We start from the raw sequence: 27,019 nt of genomic DNA, 5'->3' as shown, positions 1-27,019 counted from the left end.
GTGCTTAGACCAGTGCAAACACAGTTCTCTTCCGGACATGAAGCTCCATGATGACACGCATGCACGTTCTTCCTTTGAGTCTGTCAGTACTCACATTGGTTGCTATGGCAGATGTCTCTGCCAGCGAGCTCGCTTCCCCCCAAAACAGGAGCGTTCTCTAAGCTGCTCAATGTACACAGGCAGATATTTGCCTTTCTGGTTCAACATGGCATGCACACTAGCCCTGAGGAAACAGAGAATCAGCTCCTCATGACTGACAAGGTGCAGGAGAACAAGTGATACTGTCCTTACATTGCTGTTCTAGCTCTGAATGAATTACATTGTTAAATGGGGAGGAATAAAAGTAGATGGAGACTGCATGACAACAGTACCTAATGATTCAAGATGCTAGCAAGCCCTCTTCATCCCAAACATTTACAAGACCACACCAGGAAAATTCAGAGTCTTTGTCTGAGAAAACTATTAATGGGTCTATTTCAGATGGTGCCACTGAACCTGAATTTAACCTATTCACTGTACTCAATGCATCTGGAAAATTTGGTTCATCTCAGAAAAACGGGGATTATTTATTCATTTATTTAAGCAACTTATATGCTGCCTTTAGAATAAATCCTCCCAAGGCAGCATACAACAACAAAAGATACATAATAAAACAATAACAATGGTAAGATCAAAATTAATAATTAAAACCAGACAGCACCATAGGCAGAACAGCCCCAGCAAAGTCCTAACACAATTGTAGGCTAAGGTAAACAGATGAGTCTATAGGGCCTGCTTGAAGGCCTGTAATGATAGTCCCTGGTGGATAGCAACTGGAACAGTTCCCATAAGCGGGGGACGGGGGATACTATAGATTAAAACAGAAACATATGACAAGACTCCCATCTGAAAATGCTAAATAAACTCACAGAAGCACTAAGCCTTCTGTTTTATTTTCTATACTGTTCCTCAGTTTGGAGGTGTGTAACACCAGCCCTGCCTTCAGACTGACATTCTGTATCTCCCAATCTCTGTTAATTCAAAATGATTCTAAACTACTCATATTATATGAAACAAAAACTATCTGATACTTAGGATAGCATTGAATGAAGTGTCTTATATTTAACTCTGAAAACCCAAACCAGTCTCTTCAAATTGTATGTTTTTAGGGCCAAACTAGCTAATTTCAGTCCACACTTTCCAATAGGATTTCCCTCTGTCCCTGTATAAACCATGGAGCAAAATTAGAGAATTAGGGCACAATCTTCTGCATATTTAGACAGAAAAGACCCTACAATTCCCACCATCCCCCAGCAAGCATGGCTGTTTTTTGTGTCAGTTGTGGACAAGACCACAGCCAAATGTAGGTGGGCCACCCCCTTCTCTCTCCCTCTCCCCACCCAGCAGACTGCCAGGGAAGGGACAGATTGTTCTTTCCAGTAGTCTGAAATGATTGCATGCAGAAGGCCGCATGAAACTGGGCCATGTGCCGCATGGAGCTCTAGGGCCCTGCTTTATCGTAACCAAGCCAAAGTATGTGTAACTGAAGAAAATCCCATATTTCCCGTTTGCTCACACTTCCATTTCCCCCCTTCCCTTCCTCTTTTGTTTCCCTGTGTCTATTTTAGATTGTAAGCCCATTGGGGCAGGGACCTGTCATGCCTGTGCTTTGTAAAGTGCCATGCACATAGATGGTGCTATATAAACAAACAAACAAACACATAAAATATTTCATGAGAGAAAAGAACAGTCCACTCACTAGCTATTTGGGGACACAACATGAAAGGAATCCAGGAACTGCACTGAAGAAAGATAACCACTCGAGGTTCTGTGTCCGACCAAAATGAAGCCAGCTGTGCTTCTTACAGCTTTTGGCTGTTTAGTTCAAGAGTGAGGAACCATTTTTCTATGGGCTGCATTCCTTCAGGAGTAATCTGGACTGCATGCTTGTGGTGGGTGAAGCCAAAGCCAGTGGTGGGCCACCTTTTCTCTTTCTGACACACATCTCCTCTCTCACACACATGCTCTCTTTCTCCTGCCTACCCAGTGGGCTGCTGGGGGGAGGGGGGGAGAGACAGTTCATTCTTATCATACTGCCCTCGTACAAATCTGTAGAGTGACCACACTTGGAATATTGCGCACAGTTCTGGTCACCGCACCCAAAAAGGGTATTGTAGAGTTGGTAGAAGTGCAGAAAAGAGCAATGGAGGGAGCAATCCTACCAGGACAGGTGGCTGCCTCCGAACTCGGTGGCGACCGCCTATCCAATGCAGGGCAAGAGAAGCATGGAGGGGATCATTCCTTCTGCGCTTCAGCCACCCTGAATTTGCAGCTAGACAGCTGATTTCAGCTGTCAGAATGGGAAGTGGTGGCTGGACAACATGTTGGATGTGTCGTACAGGGTTTCCAACGTCCCCACCTCAGCAGTCCCCCAGGAACACCCTGTTTTTGACGCTCCATTCTCCTCTTCCAAACACGGAGCATGGGGCCATTCCGTGCTGCCTATGAGACAGTGTGGGAGGAGGTAAAGGTCAGTTCTCAGGGAACCGACCTATCCTATGGCCGTCTAGCCGCTGACTAGCAGCCGTAGGATTGCACCCTAAAATGATCAAAGGGCTGGAACAACTCTGCTATGAACAAAGGCTACATCTGGGACTGTTTAGCTTAGAGGAAAGCTGAGTGAGGGGAGACATGATACAGGTGTACAAAATTATGCATGGTGTGGAGAATGTGGATAGGGAGACCTTTTTCTCCCTCTCTCATAATACTAGAACCTGGGGTCACCCCATGAAGCTGATTGGTGGGAGATTCAGGTCGGATAAAAGGAAGCACTTCACACAGTGCATAGTTAAACTACAGAATTCACGTCCACAAGATGCAGTGATGGCCACCAATTTGGATAGCTTTAAAAGGGGATTAGACAAATTCATGGAAAATAAGGCTATCAGTGGCTACCTCCAATATCAGAGGCAGTATGCCTATGTACACCAGTTGCTGGGGAACATGACCAGGAGGGCACTATTGGGCTTCCCACAGGTTGTAAACTATGTAAACAGAATAGACCAGATGGACCCTTTGTCTGATACAACCATAGTTCTTATGTTCTTAGAAGTAGTTTTTAGTGTCGGAAATGCAAAATAGGCACACATGCCTCCTTACAGGTCAACAACTAAGCATACCTGCTCATCCTTCTAACAGCAGTACCTCAGTCTGAGATGAACAGTGCTTGGCACAGCATGTATGTGGGAAGGAAAGCATAATAGATTCCAAGTGGGAGAGTAACATTTGCTTGGAGTACATTTTGAAGCCACTACAGAATCAGACACAGGAAACAGCACTGTCTTAAAACTGGTAAAAAATATATTGCTACCTGCTGGGAAATGTACCTCATTTTCAGTACAACTCCATTTCCCCCTCCCTCCATTCCATCAAACAAGATATGCTGGGGAAAACGTTCTCTCAAACTAAGATCACTGCCAGAGCCTGACCTGCCTGCAATGAGGTTGGGAACAAAGCGCGTTTGAAGCGCAGTCTTTGAAGTTGGATTTCAGCATCTCAAACCATGCGAATTTCCCCCACAGACCACCTGTCCGCGCTGGAAAGAGAGAAACATATCAATGCAACCTGCCTAAGGGTTTCCAGAAGCCATAGTCTGCTCAACTCAATCAGCAGGCAAGCAAAAACATGCTGAAAAGCAATTACAGTATAATTAGCTAGGGCCTCCCCTCCCCTTCATAAAACAAACCAGTTGGTGGGGAGGAGGAACACCCCCCCCCCGGCAGCTCCTCCCCCACCAGCCCCAAGGAGGGCGCATTGCGTCAGAACGAAGAGACCCCCGCCAGGGGCCAGAGGGTCTCTCGGGTAGCCGCTTGAGGCATCCAATCCCCGCTGTAAGGACACGCTCGAACGGACAGATTGCAACAGCCGCCACGTGAGGGCGGTAGTGAGCCACTAACGCTGCCACCCGCGCGCCAAAGCCGCAGTTTAGCAACACAGCAGAACAGCGGCGCGTTCGGAGCTTTCTTGTCTGCCACGGGCTACCGTAGCCGGGCTTTAGCCCGCAGCCTCTCGGACGGCCAGCCCCAGTCGCGCGGATTGAGCGATTCCCCAGCATCATGGCGGATGCTGCTTCCACCCATCCCGGCGCCGACAGAAGACGCCACCGACGTGGCGGCGGCGGCGGCATGGAACCGGGTCGGGAGAGGCTGGAGGATGACGGAGTTCGGACCCTCACTTCGGCTGAGCAGGTGGGGCTGGGAGCCGCCCCCGCTTCTCTTGCTGTGGGACTACAACTCCCAGCGTGCACTGCGCGGGCGTGTAACGTCAGGGGGCTCGGCCGATTTATGCGAACAGGCGGAGAGGGAGAGAGATGCCCCGGTTGTCGCATCGTATATTCATTGTGCATATATTGCCTTAGGAGCCTCGAGCGCGGTGGGGTGGGAGTTTGGCTTATTGTCCAGTTAAATGTCGTCTCTTTTCCAGAATCCTCTAGTAGTCCATGTGTGCCATATTAGTCCACTTCCACTAGCCCAGCCTTCCCCAACTAGGTGTGTTGGACTACAGTTCCCATCACCCCAACTAGCATGGCCATGATTGGGTTTGTAGTCCAACATCTGAAGGGCACCATGTTGGGGAAGGCTGGGCTACTTTAGCGCCTGTGGAAGTTCATGCCATAAAACCATGTCTAATACCCATCATGTTTTCTCTTCTGGATTTTTGGGCAGTTCTCTCTCTCCAGAGTTGCCCACTTTATATCCCCTTCCTTTGGAGTTAATTGTCTGCTCACCCTAGAATGTAATTTTGCCTCTTCTGTTGTAGCTGCTCTAGGAAACCTGTTAGAAAATACTTGTGGAAAAACTAGAGAAAAGCGTTTTATGCTCGTGTCTCCGACACTTTGTGAATTCAGGCTCCACTTCAGAACCCACCATACCTTCTGCCCACCCCCCACCCCAAATCACCAACTGTCCGGTGGATAAATATTTATTTATTTATTTATTTCATTTATATCCTGCCTTTTTTCCTCCAAGGAACTCAAGGCAGCATACATAATCCTCCTCCTTCTTCCATTTTATCCTCACAACAATAACCCTGTGAGGTAGGTTGGGCTGAGAGTCTGTGACTGGCCCAAAGTCACCCAATGGGCTTCCATGGCTGGGGACTAGAACCCGAATCTCTCGACTCCTAGTCCAGTACTCTAGCCACTACACTAGTCCAGTACTCTAGCCACTACACCACACTGGCTCTAATATGCAGAAGTTCTTGTGTGCAGTTACATGCATCTCACTGCAGTGCATGAGAATTTATGGTTTGGGAAAATGGAATTTCAGGATGCTGTGATGAGGAAAGTTCCCCCTTCCCCATCAGTAACATTAGCGCTCAGTTCCAGCGCATTCATATTTGCACTCATAACTACACTTTTCCGATTCATATCTAGGAAGCGCTACATCTTTTGCGATGTAAACTACTGTCGCACTGTCACTTGAAAGCTTGCGTACTCTTACGCCAACATAGCAAATGATATAAACATGCTTATTTAGCATTTTTTTACATTCTTGTACCAACAAAGTGGCAACAGTTGTCTATACTGAATTGCAAACACACAGTGATTGCTGAGGATTCTGCATCTAACAGCAGTCCCTCCACCACCAGGGATACAGAACCTCAGCCCCGGGGGTCAAATGTGGCCTTCCTGGGTTTTCTCAGATGGCCGTGCCTTCTTTAGGCCAGCCCCTTTACCCCAACCACTGATAATTTGTTTTCCTAGCTGTTGTGCAGTTTTTTCCTCATTTTAAAAAGGTTCTAATGCCTCTCCTAAGGCTTAATTACCGGCACTAAAAGCTTTAAGCTAAAATGTGCTGGTATTTTGGGGGCCCTGCCCCCTTTGCCTTTGGCCCCACCCACCACTTGAATGTGGCCCACAAAAGTTTTTCTGAAATGGAATTCGACCCTCTGGCTTAAAGCTCTACCACGCCACCAGTTATCTTCCATCTACCTCACCCAGTTACGCCATAAACACACTTTCTTCCACCTGTTGCATTTAAAAAAAAACAAAAAACTTTTCAGATCCACTCAAATTCTGTAAAGAAGGGAGGACCAATTTCTGTATTCTCAGGGGCTACTGTATTCTCAAGAGAGTAATCTGGGGGCACAGCTTATTTCAGTGCACAGGGTATTTCATACCCTCTTGACTGGGTAGCCACCAAAATAAAGTTAGTGTCATCAAAATTGATAAGGTGTACATAATAATTTTGAAAATGCTGCTCCAGTAAGTGGGATGGAACATAAGATAAGCATAACTGCAGTCTCTATTCACGATTTATGCTGATTTTAAATTTAGACAGCTGTTTTTCTGCAAGGGTAATGAATCTCAACATTTATTATGTATCTGCAATTGTCTCTACAAAGAAACCACGCTGCTGGTTCAAGACAAGGCTATTGGAATGGGACCATTCCTATGAGTTAATACAAAAAGATTCATATCAAAAACATTAGCAACATCCAGGATGGATGCTTCATGATATGAATGTGTCTACTCTAAGTAGGACTAATATGGATATAACCCATAGACTGCATATTGCGTACTGCAGCCTTGTAAATAAGCTCACAAAAAGTTACTAGCTTGCAAAAATTTTGCTAGCCTGCTGAAGACTGGCAGAGAGGGGATGGAAAGCTCTGCCTCTCCTGTGCTAGCCCACTTGATTTCTATGCTGAGCACACAGAAGGGGCATTCTTTCTCGGGCAGCCTGCTTGGTTTCTATGCTGAGTTCAGAGGAGGAATGGAGCAGTCTGTCCTTCCTCTGCCAGGCTGCTCATTTGCTTGCATGGAGTTACATGCAGATTATGTGTCACCTATGGCTACTAGGCTAGTGCTTAAATACAAGGCTGTCATGCCGTGTTGCTGCTTGAAATTGTTTTTCTTTTCCTGACCAATGAAACTGAACAAACCTTTTACCGTCCTTTGATTAAAAAATTGGCAAGGCTGCCATCAGGGCAGGGTCAGATAAAATTGCTGTGGAGGTAAGTCCAGTGCCAACTGGCCTCCCCTAGGCTAAAGAAACAACTGGCGTATGACTAGCAATAACCAGAAGGACTCAAACAGAAGTGATTCTGTGTTTTCCTTGAGGCTTTCATGGCCACTTCACTGAGTAGATGAAATGGAATTATTTCATAGCTGGCAAGAACCTTCTAACTTACTGCTATAGTTCAGCCAATAGGGAGTATTTCAAATAGTGTAATCTTTCTAGTACAACCTTCCCTGACCTGGCATCCTCTAGATGTGTTAGCTAACAACTCCCACAATCCCCAGCCAGCGTGGCCAATGCCCATGCTGTCTGGGATGATGGGGTTGCCCAACACATCTGGAGGGCACCATTTTTTTGAGAGGCTGTTTTAGGATCAGGGACTATCACATATTTAATGCATGCCCTCATATCAAGCTTGCAACACAATCCTATGCAAGTTTACTCAGAAGAAAGTTGCACAGTTCTGTGGGACTTGCTCCCTAATAAGTGCAAGCTACAGTCCTGTCCTATGAATGCCTACTCACAAGTAAGTCACACTGAGCTCAATCTGGCTTTTTCCCAGAGAAGTATATAGATTGCAGCTGTGTGGTATCTTAAACCATTACAAAAGGAAGGTTGAAACTCCCAGGGAGTACTATTATAGGACTTGGAGACAGGGATATCCATGGGCTGCCACAACTTCTGTGGAGGAAAGCCAGTGTACGTGGCCCTCATATAATGTTGCCTGCTGTGTTGTTGCAAAAGAGCTTATTTTGGTCAACAAAAAGTATATAGCCTGATCTCGGAAGCTAAGCAGGGTTAGCCCCGGTTAGTATTTGGATGGGAGATTGCCTGGGAATCAGGCTTCCTGTATTGAGCAGGGGGTTGGACTCAATGGTCTTGTAGGCCCCTTCCAACACTAGGATTCTATGATCTTCAGTTATGTCTCCTCCCTGCCACCAATACTTTAAATTTAGGATTGTAATGATAATGAAGAACATTTTTTTATAACATTCTTTTTAAAGTTGTGGAGAATGGTGCACCAACTGAATTGTATTCTGAATAGGCAAAGCTTGAAAATCCCTGGAGATGAAGAATAAGACTTTTCTCACCATTTCTTAAAGGCCCAGACATAAAAAGTATTTTGAGAGAGAGAGAGAGAAAGCATGCAAGAGAGGAAGCGGCCATTTTATATTACCTGGATATGATGAGCCATAATGGTTAAGCATTTATTCCTGCCTATGCCTAATTACTGTGGCATTTAGTAATCTTCTGTCTTTACGAAACCTGTTGAAATCTGCACTATAATCAGTTACTGGTCTGCCTGGTTGCCAGCACTTTTGTAATGTACACATTGTTTAAAGTGTTTAATGGTGGCTGAGAAATACTTCATTGGATTGTCTCATTATTCTCAGGTGTGGAGCATTCTGTGTGACATTTGGGGCAAACATAGCTTTGTCATGATGTAGCCTTAAACTGTTGCTTAAGTCAGCATTCTGCAGGGAATGGTACTTCTAAAGTAGCAGCTGATGGGAAGGCATGTCCATTTCATGATGTGTGTGCCTCTGTTGCTCAAGAGCAACAAGAGGTGAAGGAATGAAGGGGCTGAAGCAATGGAGGAGACAGGCAACAGGCCCTGGGGGGAAGGCAAAGTAGCCCCATGGCTTGGCGGCATGTGGGGCAGGCAGGAGGAGTGACCAAGAGGACCCTATAACACTGGGGTTACTGACAGGAGGAGAATAGGGTGGTTGTGGACAGGAGATCAGCAAGTTACAGGACTCTATGCAATAACTGTTCAAGGCCTTCTATCCCCAGGAGCTCCGGCATATGTGGGGGAGGAGGGGTATGAAGCTTTGGGCCAGATTTAAAGTCAGCATTGGCTGCATCTGTAGTTTCTCTGCTTTTCCAATGAATCATGAAACTCGCAGCAATTCCATCCTGTACACACTGCTTCGAGGTTACTGTGTTAGGACTATCTGTTGCTAGCCTCTTCTTAAACACAAACATAACTGATTTACAGACTTCTGGGTAAGGAACACAAAAAAGGAGCTTTGTAGCACTTTTAATAAGGCCAACAGTTTTATTGTGATGTATGCTTTCGTGGGCTAAAGTCCACCATTCTAGTAAATGAAAGCTTTTACGCCACAAATAAATCTCTTGGTCTTAAAAGATGCTACAAGACTGTGTGTGTTTGCTATAACAGACTAATATGATTGGCCTTCTGAAATCAGTAGACAAGAGACTGTGGCTACCTTTCAATTAGGTTGTCACATCTGCTTTGTGCAGTCAGTTGCTCCACAGTGTTTTAGCGATGTCTTATACATGTACAGGGTACCTGTTGAAAAGTGTCACTAATCAGGTGACGTATTAGTTTGTTTTCTGTGGAAGACATTTTAATTATAGTCCTGGAAATGAAGGGGGCTGTGGCTTATTAGTAGAGCATATATATTTGGCCAATACAAGTTTCCATCTGTTCCTGACACCTGCGCTTGACTGTTCTTCATTGCCGGTTAGCTGGTGGATAGTCGATTTGACTTGGTATAAGGTGAATCATATTTTTAAGTAGAAAATGTCAGAACCTGTCTCAGTGGACTTGCTGCCTGTGGTGACTGTGTGGTAAGAACTGCAGATACTTTCCATGAGGCATGTAGATGGCAGAAAGGTGGTAATCCTGTAGACATATTTAGCTCATGATGCTCAACAAGTTCACTGGTAAACAGGACAGCTGAAAGCATCCCAGAGCTTCAAGTCTCAAACCACTTATGTTGTACTTCTAGTCCTGTTGACTTCATTGGGTTGACTTTCTTGGCTCCCACCAAGGAGCCCAACCCTTCCCACTTTTTAAATTATTATTAACAAATAGGTTTCTGTAGGTGCTGGAAAGTGTGGGTTTAAATGAGTTGTGTACTGTGCTGAGGCTCAGACCCCATCTCTACCTTGTACTTAGTCTTTGGGGTAGGTTACCTGTCCTTTGAGACTAGCCACGCCTCCTAGGCAGCCATTTTGTGGTGGTACCCACAACAGTTTTCAAATTGCCAAATATGCCTAGGGACCCAAAAAGGTTTCCTACCCCGGGCTAAATCCTATTTCTTCTACTTTAATAAACATTTTATATTGATATTTCTGCCTGGGTATCATTGTGTTTTGTAACATTGCAAAACTTGTTCAGGTGTGGCTGATGACTCCCCTTCCCAAGAATTTAGCTTTTTGGCCTAGCAACTCTGAGGGTCACCTGTTATGCTCTTCTCAGAATGCTACATTGGCTTGTAGCAACAAAGATCTGGTGCACGCTTCTGAATCAAGGCAACCCGTTCCCTGAGGCATGTTAAGTATATGCATGTTCACATTACAGTGCAACTTCTTAAGGTTTCGTTTATGAATTTCAGGACTATAAACACGATGTACCTAAAACACAGCTATGCTTCTCTGTGCCTGAGAAATACCCGGTGGAATAAGCATTATGATGAATTTAGCATGGTTGCAGATTATAAACAAAACCTTTTAAAGAGATCTCTTTAAAACCTTGCTTGCAACTCCCTGTCCCCCCCCCCCCGTCCCCCAACTCTGCCTGACGAGCTCCTTCAAACAACACTGATGGTATAAACAGTTTGCCTAGAGGAGAGCGGTCCTTCAGATCTTATTGGGCTCCATCAGTCCCAGCCAGCATAGCAAATGGTCAGGGCTGATGGGAGCTGGAGTTTAGCAACATCTGGGGGGCCACAATTTCTCCACCCCTGGTATAGGAGATGAGATGAACAACATGGCTTACCTGGAAATGGAGCAAGAATTGATTACTGGCATTGCATAGACATAAGTAAGTGTACGTTCTAGTCTTCATGGCTTTTTAGCAAATAAGGTGGTATAGAAATGTTGATAATAACTAACAGTGATAGGAAATAACACTAGTGGCATCCTTATTTCCTGGTCCATTGTGTAAAACGTTAACACAAATATTTTCTGTTTCATCCATGGAAATTATTATGTTATGAGTTATGGGACATCATGACAGCAGGTGGAAGGATAATTTAAGTCCTGCCCATCATGGAAAAACTTCATTCTTTAAAAGTTCAATTGTGTGAATGATGTGAAGAAATCGTTTAATGGCTAGTGTTCGGCAATCTTGGCTCTTGATGGCTCCATTTTCTACATCGGGCAATTGAAGCTGAAAGAATAGCACTTGTGCAAGAGCTACTCGGGTGCAGAGTTCATTTGACCCTTCCCTGAATCCAGCACTCAACCCTTGAACGTTCATGAGGAAAACTATGGAACTGGGAGAAAGCCAAGTCCCTTTTCTGAGGCCCTAGAGATGAATTTTCTAAAGTCAAAGCACACATGGCTGGCAAAAACGTTATTTGAATTGGAAACCCAGTGCATTTGAGAAAGCCATGGATTCCATGGTCTATGCTGACTTGAGTTGCTCTCACCTCCTTTCACTGTGAAGGCCAAAGTGGCTGAGATTACAGTTGTCATCCAGTTGACATGATTACTGGTTGCACATAAGCTTCATTGCTGGAAGCCTGAGCCATCTCTGAGGGAGAATCACTGCTCATTATCTCTCTCCAGAATCTGACCTTTGATGGAGAAGAGAGCTCTTTTCAAATCTGAGATGGTGAAGAAAATGCTAGAGAGGAGGGCAGACCAGCAGGAAAGTGTCAATTGAGGCTTTGTTTCCTCAGTTAAGGTGAGCTGCAGAATAGGGATGTGAATGTAAACCCGGCTCTCTGTCTTCCTCCTGGCAGCCCCAGAGCATGCATGCTGCTTGCACTGGGCAGAGGGCTTTACAAGTTTCTCTGGGCATTTAGTGCTGGCTTCCCCCTAACCAGTGCTGAGGAAAGTAAGGCTGGCCGTTTTGATGTTTCAGGCAAATTATTAAAAATAGGACACACACATCCTGCACTGGATCTGGCAGCTCCTAGCTGTTGAGACCTTTCCCCACCCGTCCCATCCAACCGTGTGATTTGTTGAGCTCCTTCCTCTCTGTCTTCCCCAGCGTTCCTATAGTAGCCGCATGGACACCCCTGCTGTGGATCTCTGGCTTCCCCTCCTTTACCCCTCTCAGTGAATCTGTCCCCTGGATCCCAGTGACCTCTTTCTTCCCCATACATGCTTCATAGCTGTTCCCTCTCTCCTCTTGCCAGGAGCTGGAACAGCAGCCTCTCTTAAACAAATAAACAAATTCTGGATTGCTGTGATTGAATAAAAACACCCTGCTTCCATAGTTCCTCCCCGCCCACCCCCCATCCCTACTATACCTTTTTCATTCCTCCTCTGGTGTCTAGAGCAGGGGTGGGCAGAGAGTAGATCTCCAGATGTTTTGGACTTCAACTGCCAGTATTACTGACCATTGGCCATGCTGACAGGGGATTCTGGGAGTTGGTGCCAAAATATCTGCCAAGCTACCTTCTGCCCAGCCCTGCTCTAGACTGTGATTTTACTGGTCATCTGCCCCAAAGTCAGTCTTCTGCAGCCTAGTGTCCTCCAGATATGTTAGACTACACCTCCCGTCGCCGCTGGCTGTGGATGCTGGGTCCAGCTTGCAACAGGCTGAGGAAGGCTGGCCGAGTCTGATGTCACCTGTCAACTCTTGATATTAGCTCCCATACATCTCTCTGGCGGCATGTTATGTTGTGAGGATGGGTCAGGGTAGGGCCTCAGTATGTGTCTTGATCCTAGCAGTACATGCTCAGGGATGCTGAAACCCACACTGACACCATGACAAATGTGCATGGCTGTCAGGGACCGCTGCAGGGTTTTTATTAATATTTATTTATTTATTACATTTATATCCCACCTTTCTTCCTTGTGGGACTCAAGGGAGCTACAGGTGGTTCCCAGGTGGGGACCAGACCCAGACCTGCTTAGCTTCAGCAAGGTGGCTGCCCCGTGTGCGTTCAGAGACCATGCCCTGGGGGAAAGAAAGACTCTTTCAGTGCTCGTGGGTGTGCTGCAGCACCGAATCGTAGGCACGTGGGAAGCTGCCTTATGCCCTGGTCCATCTAGCTCAGTATTGTCCAGGCTGCCAGTGGCTCTCCAGGGTTTCATACCCTTTCCCAGCCCTACATGCAGATGCCAAAGACTGAACTTGGAACCTTTTGAATGCAAAGCCATGTGCTGTTTATCACTGAGGCCCTTTCCCGTGGACAGCTGCCACGTAGCTGCGACGTACTAAAGTACCTGTGACTTGGTTTTGGTTGTTGCTCTGTGTTGGTTTTTTAAAACTGCAGCCGCAGCCCTCATGCACTCTGACATTCTTTTAGTAGTTACAGCTGTTCTGGACCCTCTTGTTCTTGGCACACTATGCCCTGTTGCTTCATTGTGCTGTGATGGGTGTTGCTCAGCAGTGCTGCACTCTTGGCGCATTAGGGCAGGGATGGGTAACCTGGTGTCATCCAGATGTTTTGGACTACAACTCCCATCAGCTCCACACAGCATGGCCAATGGCAAGGGATTGTGGGAGTTTGCCCATCACTGTATTATAGGTTTTACACTCTAATACTAATGTATGTTGCTCTTTTTCCCCACCACACCCCCCGGCCCCATTTTGCCCCTTTGATTTTCTTCAGACAAAAGTAGAGGATATAGTCCAAGAAGTCTTTGACGCTTACAAGACAAATCATCACGACTCGCAGTAAGTTACTGTATCTGTGCAATGTTTCCTCCACGCAGTATTTTTAAAAGAACAAGCTGTTAAGAGCTTTGGATTTTGGTTTCAGCACTGATTCACTTAATGGGTTTGCGTGATTCTTACCCACCCCTTTAGATGCAACCCCCTGCACCCTATCCCCGGCACCCTATTTGGCGTTCCAAAAGGCTCCCTGAAGTTCCACAGAGGCTTGGTGGGGTGGGGGTGGGGGGAGGTAGTGGGCTGCTGAAGTGGGGAGGAGGGGATGGGAAACTTTCCTTCTGTGAACTTCCTTTTGTTATCTTAAGATGCAAACCAATGTCATTTTATACTGCTATGGTGCACCCACATTTAGAATATTGTGTGTATTTCTGGTTGTTCCATCACATAATGGATATCCTAGAGTTGGCCTCTGCACCTGCTATTTGCATTCGAAGTTCCTATTGGTGTGGATAGGAGCTTTTCTTCCAATGCAAATAGCAGATATGGGGTCCCCACTCTCGAGAACAGATTTGGGATGAGGAGGCAGGTAGGAGTTGCGGGGGAGAGGAGTAAATTGTTCTGCCAGTGTTTTCCGTTCTGCTGGTAAATGGCCAGGATTGGACACAACCCTGTAATAGCCAAGATTCGTTCCCCCATCTCATGCTAGGTCAGGGGGTGGCTGGCTCGACTGTACCTGCTTATCAGCTTCCCAGGGACATCAGACTGGCTGCTGTCAGAGTCCAGGATCTAAAAGAACTTGCTTTTCCCAGCAGCAGCAGCCCCTATGCCCTGTGGCAAACTGAGGGGAATTGCCAAAGCCGTTTGTGTTGTGGCATGGGAGCTGGCTTTCAAAGAAGAATTAGGAAGGACAAAATTGCACTGGGCTAGCGCAAGGTCCTGCCATGAGCCTAAGCATTTCTTTGGATGCTGGCCAGAGCACTGAATGAGACAGACCTTTGGTCTCACCTACTGCAGCAGTTGTCATGAAGAATTTGCCATTAAAGGCTAGGGCGGGTGCATAAGGCAGATCTGCAGATATATATTCTCAGGTAAATTTTTGTCCTTGTTGAATGACAAAAACTGTACATCACTCAAATGGGGTTTTTTTATGAAGCGTTGATAAATTGTATTCATTTTGGTCTGTCCTTCAGGTTTGTTTTGCAGCGAGAGAAGCACTTCCACTACTTGAAGAGAGGGCTGAGACAACTGACAGATGCCTATGAGGTAATTCCTGCAGGCTGAAGGAATTTGTATTGTTTTCTTCCTGGTTATTTTCTGTCAGTCGCTTATTGGTTTCTAATCATAGCTTCAGCTGTGGGCTAACCTGACACCAGTTCCTTATCTTGCTTGCTTTCCTGCTGTGGATAATTCTTTAATTTTTCTTAGGAATTTGAAGTATCAAGGGACTTGTGTTTGCTTTCCAGTCAAGGGATGCTTTTACAGGCCATAGAAACAAGGCTTGTGTCTTGCTGGCCTGATTGAATTTGTTCCCCTGTAGCAGGGCTAGGCTACCTTTTCGGCCCCAAAGGCCACATGCAGTGCTGGTTTGTGAGTCAGGGCCGGATATATACAGACAGGGATGGGGGGATTGCTGGGGAAGGGATGGCCTTAGCCTCCCCCGGCAATCACGAAACTGCTGGGATTTTTGCCTCTGTGCTGCTAATGGTGGCTCTGAAGCAGCAGTCCCAGTCGAGGTTGCCGTGGGTTCGCGGAGGCTTTAGCCATCCCAGCTGCTTTGGCGTAACTGGGAGTAGGAGTGGCTAAGGCCTCCTCCTGCCCCCAGTGACAGTGATTGGAATTGCTGTTTCAGTGTCACCATCAGCAGTGCAGAAGCAGTGACCCTGGCTGCTTTGGAGGTGCTGAAGGAGGGGGAGACTTTATGCCCCCAGTTGGGATGCTGTCCCAGCAGCAGAAAAATGGTGGGGTGCTTGTGCAGGCCGCATGCAGGCTACAGGCTGCCCACCCTTGTCCTATAGCCTCTTCAGTTCTAGTGCTGACTCCTCTGGGGTTCAAAGCTTTATCTTTTGCTTTGTCCGTGCAGTGATCAATGAAAAGAGAGACTGATGTTAGCTTAGGGCTTTGCAGATAGTGAAGTTATTGTAAAAGCAGTATGGAAATTATCTTCATAGATTGGTGTCCTTTCTCTTTCTAGACCTGTTGTTTACTTTCCATTAATTCTGTTCTGATTAACCTCCTTCATCATGTAGTCTTTTCCCCCCTCCCCCTGCAGCCTTGCCAGCAGTGTCAGTCACAGATTTGAACAGCTGCTGTTTTCTTCCTTTGTAGTGTCTGGATGCCAGCCGCCCATGGCTGTGCTACTGGATCCTGCACAGTCTGGAACTGCTCGAGGAGCCCATCCCAGAGTCTGTAGCTTCAGAGTAAGCTTTGTTTTCCACTTGACCCCTATTCTCGCAGGACACATAGCAACTTATTCCAAGCATTGCAAAATACATAATTTGAAACACAGGGGCAGAATGTGACTCCTGTGAGTCTCGCTTTCTTTTCTTTTTTTTAAGTTCCTAGCTCTTGTTGGAAGAAACTCCAAAATTATTCAGGCAGCCTCTCTTGAAGGCGCAGACTTTGGGCAAGGCTTTGAATTCTTGTCTTGACAGCTCTCTGTTTTTCTAACAAGCCACTAAAAGTTGCCTATCTAGACAATTAGAGGTAAAATCAGAACTGAAAGTTCACGTGAGAGAAATAAGTGCTAGACGTAACTTGAGGTCACTTCCTGCTCTACTTATAAATTACAGTAGAAATGGCCTCTCAGAAGTCTTCATTATCTATGCGCAGTGTGTGGCTCTCTGGGTTAACCTCCCAGTCTCCTGGCGTGATGCATTAGAATGTTTTTTTCTTGAAACACAACAGTGCATTGTCTCATTTGTCTTGTTCCAACAATAACCTCTCAATAGTTTCATCTTGGGTAGAAGCTTTTGGTGCATATCGTGATCAGCATAGATGGTGGTGGTAAGAGCTCAGCTTCAGCCTCTAGGGAAAAGAAACACTTTCCCTATTATTATTATTATTATTATTATTATTCACCCTATAAAATGTTCGCAGGACAACATATATTCCTATGCCCTGTTTTCGGGGCAACATATATCTGTGGAAACTGATCAGTTCCAAAACACTTTTGAAGAAGAGAAGATCTGCCATTTGTAAGGAGAAAGCGGGGAAAACTAGGAAGTCTGGGTTGTTTGGGGAACCAGGGAGAAGAGACATACATGGGGAAAGGGAATGCAAAATTGCTGGAGTTCAGCAGAGCCAGACATTTCTGCCTAGGAGGAACCACAAACAGAAGTATTGGATTATTCAGAAAAAGCAGAACAAAAAGGTTCACTCCTCTGTTTCCTTTTTACCAGATCTTTTTAAGAACAGTTGAAATTATGCCAAATATTGGAGCAACTGGGTCTTTTAACCATGTTGCTGGCTTGCTTGCAACCCCACCAGCTCTTCTTTGTCAGACACTAGGCTTTGGGAGCAAAAATAGAATGGACTTTATAATACATCCAAGCTGATGGCTCCCTAGATGGGTATCTTGTTTTAAGAATAAAAGCAAGGAAGAAGATACATTTTTCTACACTGGAAACACTTCTGTGTTAGGAAAATGTGTGAGACCCACGTGTAATTAATGGCTGTGCTTGGATCATGGTTTAGCATTACGGCAACAAACCACAGTGAGCCTGGGGCTTGTGTGCCCCCCTCCCCTCTCCTCCTTTTGCACAGCTGCAAGGAGGATTATGGAAGCTTATGCTTCTGTTTTAGATGAACCACAGCTTGCCCTGTAGTCCAAACCCTAAACTGTGGTTAATCTGAGCTACGGTTAGTTGAAACAAGCCAGCTTCATAAACTCTAGTTTGGAGTTATCTTGTTTCAGCAAACCATAGTTAGGATTAACCACAGTTTGTCCAGCTTTGAACAGCACAGCAAGGCACAGCTAATTTAAAGCCAAAGCGAAAGCATAAGAACTCCTCAGAGACATGCCATGGTTTAGTGTTATGTCCAAACCATGCCAGCATGCCATGATCACACGTGCACTTGCTTTGCTGCATGTGAACTTGGTATGTATGTATGTCAAGAAGCTGTGATTCTTACCCAGTGTTATTGCCTAGTGGTTGGAAGGGTATCGTTTTTGAATGGTATCTCAGTTGAGCAGTTCTTATAACTCTCCTCTGCTTCCTCACCTGCCATGTGGCTGTCCAGCTCTGTTCATGTTTAAAGGGATATTGCCAAATTAAGGGTCTTCAGAATTCAGTTCAGCTGTATCCAAGTGCTGCTGCTGTTGTAGCAGGTAGCACTTATGGAACGGGTTCTTTATTCTTTATTTATTTCAAGCATTTTATTCTCTTGCTCTTCAGCCAAAAAAGCTCCCAGAGCATCTTACAGATCAATAAAAAAGCCTCCCACGAGCATCTTACAGATCAGTTAAAAAAAACAAGATAGTCTCTTCCGTCTGGCTTACAATCTAAAAGGCACAATACAAAAGGGAAAAGGCATATGGGGGAAAGAGGAACGCGAGCAAACTCAGGCACCAATTCTTATTTAGTCAGCATGCCAAGAAGTTAAACACTGTGGGTGCTGATTTGCAAGGCTGTCGCCACCTACAGCATTTTGAGTATATTTGCACTTTCTTTCACCCCATCCTGGACTGGAATTGTTGCGTTTCAGTGTGTGAACATCTCTTGATGCTCATGTTTTAAACTCTGTTAATAAAAATAAAGGTTCTTTTCTCTTTTTTGGTATGTCCTCAGTGTTACTTATTTCTGAAGTTGTAAAATGTGAATGATAGAAGATCATTAAAATGTAACCCGGAATCCCTGTTTTAAAGCATGTGGGAGAAACCATCATTTGATATCAAAGACCTTCCATGTAACCAGCTTCTAAAATGTCCCAAAATAGGTCAGTCAGGAGAATGCATGTAAAAGGGCACCTGCAACAGATCCTGCATATTTTCAGATAACAACTGACAATTAGTGTGGTAGAAAACAGGAGATGGCTGCAGTAGAGGGAGGGGGGGTTCTGCTCACGCTTCTCTGGATCCATCCTAAGTCGTTAAGAATGCAGCTTATGCATTCATTTCAGATGACCTCTTCTCTGTGGGCTAGGTGGTAACGGAATACAGCACCACTGACATGGGGGCTGTTTGACCTAACGCTGAGCCGTCCTGGGTTAATTTCTCTGTGGAGCTTAGTGGAATGCACGAATTTTGAATATGCAAGCGATGATGGAGCACTCATAGCTTGCTGTGTTGGGCAAACCTGGCATTGTGGGTCATTTGCGGGGGGTAGACAACCCTCACATGACCCTGAAACAAGCGATGGGTTATTTGCGGGTTGTCTACTCCCTGAAAGAACCCACAATGTTGGGTTTGCATGACCTGGCAAACCGTGGCAAGCAGGAATGCCTGCGGGCACCATGCAAATAGGGCAGTCATGGGTGCCTGACACAACACAACAGCCCCTGTGGCCTAATTAAGCCACGGTGGGCTGTCGTGTCATGCAGACCCGGTCATGGTGTCAAAGGTGGTGGTGGAATAAAAGCAGCATTGTCGTTTTTTCTCAGCTGGGAGGAGGGACAGGATGGGAACGTCTGGGAAGGTCCTGAATAATGGATCCTGGCTTTCAAACGTGTGCACGGGTGGGCGGGGGCAGGGGAGCAGCCATAAAACCAAAGCAACTCTGAAGATACAATATTTGCTGCTTGTTGAAAACTACCTTTGCCTTGGTCTTTCCTCTGTGTCCAGCGTGTGCCAGTTCCTGAGTCACTGTCAGAGCCCCAGTGGAGGCTTTGGAGGGGGACCAAGCCAGCATCCCCATCTGGCTCCTACCTATGCAGCTGTCAACGCGCTCTGCATTATCGGCACCGAAGAGGCATACGGTATCATCAACAGGTAACACCGCAGAGCAGGGCAGGGTCCTCCCATGCATCGTTTAGGCCACATACATGAACCATGATACTGGAGGCAGTATGTAGTGCTGCCCCTGCCCCTGTGTTGAGTGTGTTCTGCCAGTAGGGCCCGTGCTGAGAGCATCCCCGGAAACGAGCTGAAACACTTCTTTCCAGAATGGGACGGGCAGCACAGCTCCCTTCTGCGAGTTCTTCTCTCCTGCCCCATTCCGGAAATGACCATTTCAGTTCATTTCTGCTTGCTTTAGAACGCGCTAGCTTCCCGTTGTGCCAGACGTGGGTCCCGCTGTTGCACGGAAAGCATGGGATACTGCCCTGGATGTCTAAAGCATCCCTGACGTATCTGTTCTGGTAAACTGGCAGGAAGCCCTTTTCCCTCACAAAGGTAGCTGCAATGTGCTGTTTGGTGACTGTGTGTGCATGCGCACACATGTACAGACACATGGTCTTCAGTACAGTTAAAGCTTCCTCTGATGATTCCTGTGGTGACCTGATTGAAACCCAGGCTTGATCCTGAACCTTGGAGCCTTTGTGGGTCCTGATGGAGACCTCGATGCAAAGAGAATGTGATTCCCCTGTCAATGGTTTAGAATTAGGTTTTGTCAAGGCCATCACGGCAGACAAACTGACCAGGAATGAAACATCTCATTCACTAGCCTAACGTCTGTGTTCCTGCACTTGTGTGGAGGGTCAGTCCAGCATCTCAGTTTGTTTGTTTTTCTCCTAATAGAGGGACCTCTTCCCTAATGTTCTTGATCTCGGTTTTCAGAGAGAAGCTCCTAGAGTATCTGTATTCCCTGAAGCAGCCTGACGGCTCCTTCATCATGCACATAGGGGGAGAAGTGGATGTCAGGTATGTGGGAAATGTTCGAGCATTTCTCTCCTGAACGCAAAATCTCCGGCTCTGGGTTGCTATGAGGTTTCTGCAGCAGTTGCTGACATAGATTTGTTCTACCTTAACATCATAGCAAGCATTACTACTATGCAGTTCTGTGATCGGCTAGCTAGACTTGAAGGGATGGATAAGGTCCTGAGTTCTAATGTTCAGGATCCACCATTTGCTTCTATCCACTGTGAGTGACATTAAATATTCCTGGGTTGCCTCTCTAGGGGGCAGAAAAGGGCAATCCTTGGTTGTAATTCAAAGAAATGATATCCTTGCGTGTGGGAAGAACAGCACATAAGGTGCCACTGTTCCTAAAGCCAAAGAGACTAGCCTCTTTTTAAACTGAAAAGTGGCTTGTCCTTCCCCCCTGCAGGCCCTTCCCAATCTCCAGAGGGTTGGGGGATCCTTCAGAACAGTGTATAAGGTGGGGCGGGGAAGGATGTATTGGGGAGAGGAAAGCATCAGGATTGCCCCATTCCTCTGATGGAAGCCTCTATTGGATCAAACAGCCATCTGTTAGAGGATGAAACCAATTGGTTACAACCCATGATTTCTCTCTCCCCTCTGGGGCCTTGCTGGTTGAATGCGTTGAGCAAATGTCGCTTCAGGGAAAGAGGAAGTTGCTCTGACTGAAACCTGACCCCTGACTGTACAAGAATTTAATTTCCTAGGGCTGCATTCAACGATAGTCCTACTTAGAGTAGACCCATTAAAATGAAAGGGACTTAAGTTGGACTAACATTGGATGCAACCTCTAGTAGCACCCATGTGATTTGTTTGTAGCCATGGCTGTGTTGTGGCAGTGTAGTTAAAATAATCGAGTCCTGCCCCAAGAGCAGTGAATCAGTTTAAATAAGTCTTGTATTTCAATCTCAGGAGCGCCTATTGTGCTGCCTCAGTGGCTTCGCTTACCAACATTGTTACACCGACTCTTTTCGAAAGGACGGCAGAGTGGATAGCAAGGTAAAGAAACCTTAGCTTTTTGTTTGCCTAGGAAACCTGCTACTCCTTGTATTGCCAGCTAAGGGACTGGGGAATTATGAGAGTTAAAGTCCAACACATCTGGAGGGCACCAGGTTGAGAAGGTTGGTTTAGACTCTGGTAACCTGCCAGCTGTAGGAATAATAGATGAGCAAAGAATTGGCTGTGTTGCTTTCTTGGGGACAAGAATATATGTCCTGCTTTTATGTTCTTATTTTTGAATTAGATGTCAGAACTGGGAGGGTGGGATTGGTGGTGTCCCTGGCATGGAGGCTCACGGAGGATACACTTTCTGTGGACTGGCAGCTCTGGTCATTCTGAAAAAAGAGCACGTCTTGAATCTGAAGAGCTTGTTGGTAAGAAATTGTTCCTCAGCCCTTGCTTGTCTTCTCTGCATGCTTCTGCTTCCCTATTTCTGCACTATAATTCCAGGAGGGACTGTTGTGATCATCACAATGCCAAAACAAGTCTGTATTCCTGAGGATTCCTATTAGCCCGGAATGGGACTCTCCCTGAACTCTGCCCTTTCCTTCTTTGCATCCACTTTTAGTTTAGCAATATCCCCTTTCATTTTCAGGCGCTCCTTTACTGCAACCCAAAACTTCTCTCTCTACATTTACACTACATATAAATAATCACACACTTGTACTCTGCATTAATTGATCTGGAGGAAATACATTCAGTTGTTTTAGTGTTATTTCATACAATCGTGAAACTCTGTCTAATCCATAATGGTGTAAGTTATTGTACTAGCCTAGGCCCCCCTGAATTTCTGATAATGGATGGATATATGTCTGTTAGCAGAAAATGACATCTTACCTACTCAGCAGCCTGTCTGTCCCCCTTGTTCTTGATTTTAAAAATATACAGTTCTTGTTCTCAGATTCAAATTTTATTCCATCTAATTTTCCTCCACGGGCTGTCTTGGCTGGCTTGTTTCCTCCTTTCAGCTTAAGTACTGAGAGCCCCCTTTTTTTTTTTACATGGCAACATGAGCTTTTGCTGTGGTAAAGACATTAAGTGTGAATGGAAGATACGCGTCCCCAAATACTCAAGGACGTGCCAGGGAGCTGCACTTGTTTGTGGCTCCTGAAAATGTGTCCCGCTGTGCATAGCACCTCCTCTGGCTACGCTGAGCAATAACCACAGTTGCTTTCTCTCCCTGCCAGCACTGGGTCACAAGCCGCCAGATGCGTTTTGAAGGTGGGTTTCAGGGTCGTTGTAACAAGCTGGTGGATGGCTGCTACTCATTCTGGCAGGCTGGTCTGCTGCCTCTCCTACATCGAGCGCTGCATGCCAAAGGTGAGTCTGGACATCATGAGCTTATCCGTACTCCCCAGGTGTACTGTCTGTGTCTGTCTGGCTATTGCTTATCTTCCCCCAAGCTGATATGTGCATACTAGGCTCCTGCATATATATATAAGACATAGAGACATAGGATGAGTGTGAACTGTGGCTTTTGCATTCTCTGTCTTTGTGGAATCTAATAAATATTACCCTCTCAACTTTATAGTCGAACGAGAGGGCACCCAATGAAATATGTTGTAGGCTTCAGAGTAAGGGAGCAGCTGGGGGGATGCAGGAACAATGTCACTGTATGTAGGGGGAGGGGGGTGCACCCCTCTCCCTCAGCCCTTTGCTTTCCCCCCACTGCCTCTTGCTTAGCCACTTACCCCTTTTTTACCTTCTTCCACCCTTCACTCTCAGCTCCCCCACCCCCAGCTTTGTCTCACTTGGCTGCTGCCTTGCAGAGACTGTGGAAGTGGTGGGCAGGAGGCCTACATAGCAGCTGCACTCAGAGAGCCAGGGGGACACAAACAGCAGCTTCACCTCAAGAGCTTGGAACGTGGCTCCTGTCTGACAAAGGCTCCTTTTACTCAGTGGCTTCATAGAGCTGATGGGGTGTGGGGAGAGGTGGTCAGAGGACCCACTGGCACCATGTTGGCAGAGGTTAAGTGAGTCGAGCTTGCTTAGCTTCAGCTAACACAGTTCTCACAGGCTGACGGCAACCACCTGTGTGCTGTCCTTCACTGTGGGGACATTCCCCAGCAGCATGGGGGAAGCATGCATGCACAACCCTCACCCTGAGTTGGGTTTTGGGGGGAGCCAGTGGGTGATTTGGGGGCAAAGGAAGAGGGTAGATGCTCTTCAGTCTTTCCCAATTCTCCACAAGTGGGTGCAGAAGGTTACAAACAGGTAAGAGTTAAAAAAAAATAATAACAACAAGAATGGACAGTTGCCCTGTTGAACTCTCTGCTAACAGAAGTAGCAGCATGTAACTTAATTTCAAAAGGGACTGTCCTATATGAAAAATAGGGTTATCCGTAGATAGTTGCTAAGGAAGATGATCGAGGCATCCATATATATAAGATTGTCTCGAATACTTCCCTCAGATACGGAATGCGGGACACTCCATTGGTCCCCTGTGATGTTAAAATTTCCTGAAATCTCTGGATCTGGCCAGTGTCAGAGGACCAATTTAAAGGAATGCTGGGCATGTTTTCATTAAAATAACAACATGCCTATGCTGGATGTCGCATTTAAATCCAGTTGCTGGTTCCTACGGGCGCAGCATTGCCTGCCAGGATAGCCTGTACCTAAGCATCCCTGGTGTGCTAATGCTGCCCATGTAGGAATTGCCAACGCAGTTTAAAAGAACACTGCATGGCGATGTTGCTTTAAAAGCAAAGCAAAACACTCCCAGTAAATGTCTTAAATTGGACCTCAGAGATGGAATCATAGACTGGATGAACCGTTTTGGACTAATGTATCTTCATATAGGAGATACCCTAATAATAGGTATTCCATTAAGCCACATGATACAGAGGACTCCATTTGCATGTTGAAGTTAGTCAGCTTGGGGAGCTCTACAGACACCTGCAGATGCAATGCTTTCTGTCCACTTTTCCTTGTCCCATCTTGCCGACCTCCTGCTGCTGCTTTCCTGCTCCCTGTCTGCAGAGCAAACTTGCCTTTTGTCAGTTAGCACAACAAGGCGATTCCTACCTAGTGGTGAAAAGGCAAGGCAGCGGTGAGGACAAGGGTGGTGAGTGGGCAGTGGCAGCTTCCTCCTGGCCAAGAGGAAGAGGTGAGGGAGAGTGGCAAGGAGGTGTTCTGGCAGCGTGCTCCTGCAGAGCTGAACTGGGAACGTCGCCTTCCCTTCTGTGTGTTCGCATTGGCATGCGGTGCTGGGACTGCTTCTCCACTGTTTCTCCACTGGAGCAGTTAGGTGCTCACTGGGGCTTTGTCGCTCTCAGGTGACCCCGCCCTCAGCATGGCGCGCTGGATGTTCGACCAGCAGGCGCTGCAAGAGTACATCCTGCTATGCTGTCAGTGTCCTGCAGGGGGCCTCTTGGACAAACCCGGCAAGTGAGTATTCTACTAGGGCAGACGTTGTTGGTCTGCAAATCCCATCAACCCCTCACCATCAGCTATGTTGGCTAGAGCTGTTGGGAGTTGGAGGCCACAGGTTCCCCAGCCCTGTTCTAGTGCTGGGTGATTTTGGGAAGGGGCCTTTATTCTTGCTGTTGGAAAGGACAGAGTTGCCGTAATTGGAAAGCTTTGTGTGGTGGTTCAGCATGTGCAGCAAGAATATACCCCAGAGCGGGGCTATATTTACAAGCCTTTTTGCAGCAGAGGCTCTATAAGGTGGTAGACCGTCACAAAGAATAAAGGACATGGGCTACAGGGAGCTATAGTTGCTGGGAACCGCCACCAGAATCCAAACCCGGGGCTGTGTGTACTCTGTCCTGAAGCAAACAAATTTTGCACCAGTGGGCCACCTGCGTTTTGTGCTGAGAGAAGCTGAATTCTGCACAGATTCATTTTACCAGACTACATGTGCTAATCAGCTCACCAGTGGATGTCTATGTTACCTCCCAGCAACGGTTTTGTGAATGGCCACTATTAATGAGGTAATTATCCTTATCTGTACATCCCGGATTTTACTTCCCTTTGACCTCATTGTTTACAATCCCCCCCCCCCAAAAGCATATACACACACACGCACGCACGCACACACCCCTGCAACCCAGGTTAGCACATCAATGACGTCATGCATCTGATGAAGTGGACTGGATATAAATGTAGGAAGATAAAGAAATGCAAATAATTACCTTTATTTAGCAGCCATAAGGGCTAGGAACTTATTTGCTAAAATGAAAGCTAAGATCCCCACAACACCGAATTTTAGCACCGGACTTTCTGGCTTTTCTGCACTTTTTTGAGATAATGGATTACCCACAGCGTACCTTGTAGGTGCTGGGGGAAGGAATTGTGCAGGGCACACAAGTCCTCAGGACTGAAGAATAGCAAGCCTCCTCTGGCTTCTTAGTTTTGGCCCATTCTGCCCACGTTTTCAAAACTGTCTTTGCTGCAGAGAGATCTCCACATGTAAATGCATACCCCTTGATTCTGATTTCAGTTCACTCGTCACCCTTCCCACATTTTGTGCATGGGATATATCCAGTATGCAGGAAAGGCGTTCTGTGCTTGTACAGAAGCGGGAGGACAGCTGTTTAGTCAGAGTGGAAGAGTCAGGCTTCTGGCTTTCCTCAGTGATGTCGATGCTTCTCCCTCCAGATCACGGGATTTTTACCACACCTGCTACTGCCTGAGTGGACTATCAGTAGCGCAGCATTTTGGCAGCAGAGACCTCCTCCACGAAGTTGTGCTAGGAGTGCCAGAGAATCGCCTGGTAAGCCGTGCCTGGCTGAGACTGGTCTTGTGTGTTTGTGTATCTGACTGGGACATGCTGCGTTTCTGTCACTGTAGACCTAGCCTTCTATCAGACCTTAGCTTTCCTCGCACATCTGGCTTTAAATCTCTCTCCCTAGAAGTGGTTTGTGGCCACACTTGGAATAGGTCAAAAGTGAACCGGTGCGCTTGAGGTCATCATTTGGTTGCATGGAATCTCTGCCTCCAACTTGTAATCCTGGAGATCCCAATGGAAGTCTGGTGGGGAGAAGGAACAGCTTCTCCTCTTCCCCGCCCCCTCATACAGTGGTGTCCCTGAACATGGCGATCTTGTGTTTGGCTGTAACAGTGACCTGGTTCGCACGTAACGAGAAGCCACGGTGGGGGAATTTCCCCGCAGGGCTTGTCGCTGCAGCGGCATACGCTGTTGTGAATATTCAAGCTGCAGCAGAGGCGTGGCGTAGCCTGTCATTACATGCGAATCCAGCGAAGGTGGGTTGTTGGGGTGCTTGACAAGCCACCCACAACCCATGGACTGTTTTAGAGTTGCGGGTTGATTCCATTGACTTCTTCTCCACCTCATTTCTCACGGATCTTTCACTGGCTGTGCACCTCAGCAGGAGGCAGCTTTCAGACAGCCCTGCTGCACTGAAGGGGAGCAAAGTAGGACAAGGACTCAGAAGCTCTGACTAAGGCAAGAATCTCCTCACTTGCCTTCCACAGTGATGATAAGAGCCCTCAGACAGAACTGCTTCTGTTCCTTGAGGAGCCAGAGAATGGCTTTATGCAGTCAGCAGGAGGCCTGAAGATCCTGTCGACCCTGCATCGTCCTGGCTCTGCCTCGTAGAAGATTAGGGTGGAAACACCTCAAATTTCCATAAATCTGCTCTGTAGCAGTTTCAGCTTTCTTTTTTATTTTAATTCATTTTATTAGTAAAATGTGCCAGAAATTTGGCATAGATCTTCCCT

At 46.5% G+C, this 27,019-nt stretch overlaps 1 protein-coding gene across 2 annotated transcripts in view; it reads left to right on the top strand.

The window, feature by feature from the left end:
- Positions 1-4,063: 4,063 nt before the first annotated feature.
- FNTB (farnesyltransferase, CAAX box, subunit beta) overlaps positions 4,064-27,019 on the top strand; it is a 46,228-nt gene continuing 23,272 nt past the window's right edge. For both annotated transcript variants that reach the window (XM_084804558.1, XM_084804551.1), the window contains exons 1-11: positions 4,064-4,226; positions 13,544-13,608; positions 14,736-14,808; positions 15,871-15,962; positions 19,325-19,471; positions 20,258-20,341; positions 21,251-21,337; positions 21,582-21,711; positions 22,525-22,657; positions 24,613-24,724; positions 25,937-26,051. In XM_084804558.1, the coding sequence (XP_084660684.1) occupies positions 4,095-4,226; positions 13,544-13,608; positions 14,736-14,808; positions 15,871-15,962; positions 19,325-19,471; positions 20,258-20,341; positions 21,251-21,337; positions 21,582-21,711; positions 22,525-22,657; positions 24,613-24,724; positions 25,937-26,051 (1,170 nt within the window). In that variant the 5' untranslated portion in view covers positions 4,064-4,094. The remainder of the gene's footprint in view (positions 4,227-13,543; positions 13,609-14,735; positions 14,809-15,870; positions 15,963-19,324; positions 19,472-20,257; positions 20,342-21,250; positions 21,338-21,581; positions 21,712-22,524; positions 22,658-24,612; positions 24,725-25,936; positions 26,052-27,019) is intronic.

The sequence above is a fragment of the Heloderma suspectum genome, chromosome 1 (genome assembly GCF_057233095.1).
Source record: "Heloderma suspectum isolate Gila_16-S chromosome 1, 16-S_ref, whole genome shotgun sequence".
Classification (NCBI taxonomy): domain Eukaryota; kingdom Metazoa; phylum Chordata; class Lepidosauria; order Squamata; family Helodermatidae; genus Heloderma; species Heloderma suspectum.
This window is presented reverse-complemented; position numbering and strand designations above follow the sequence as displayed.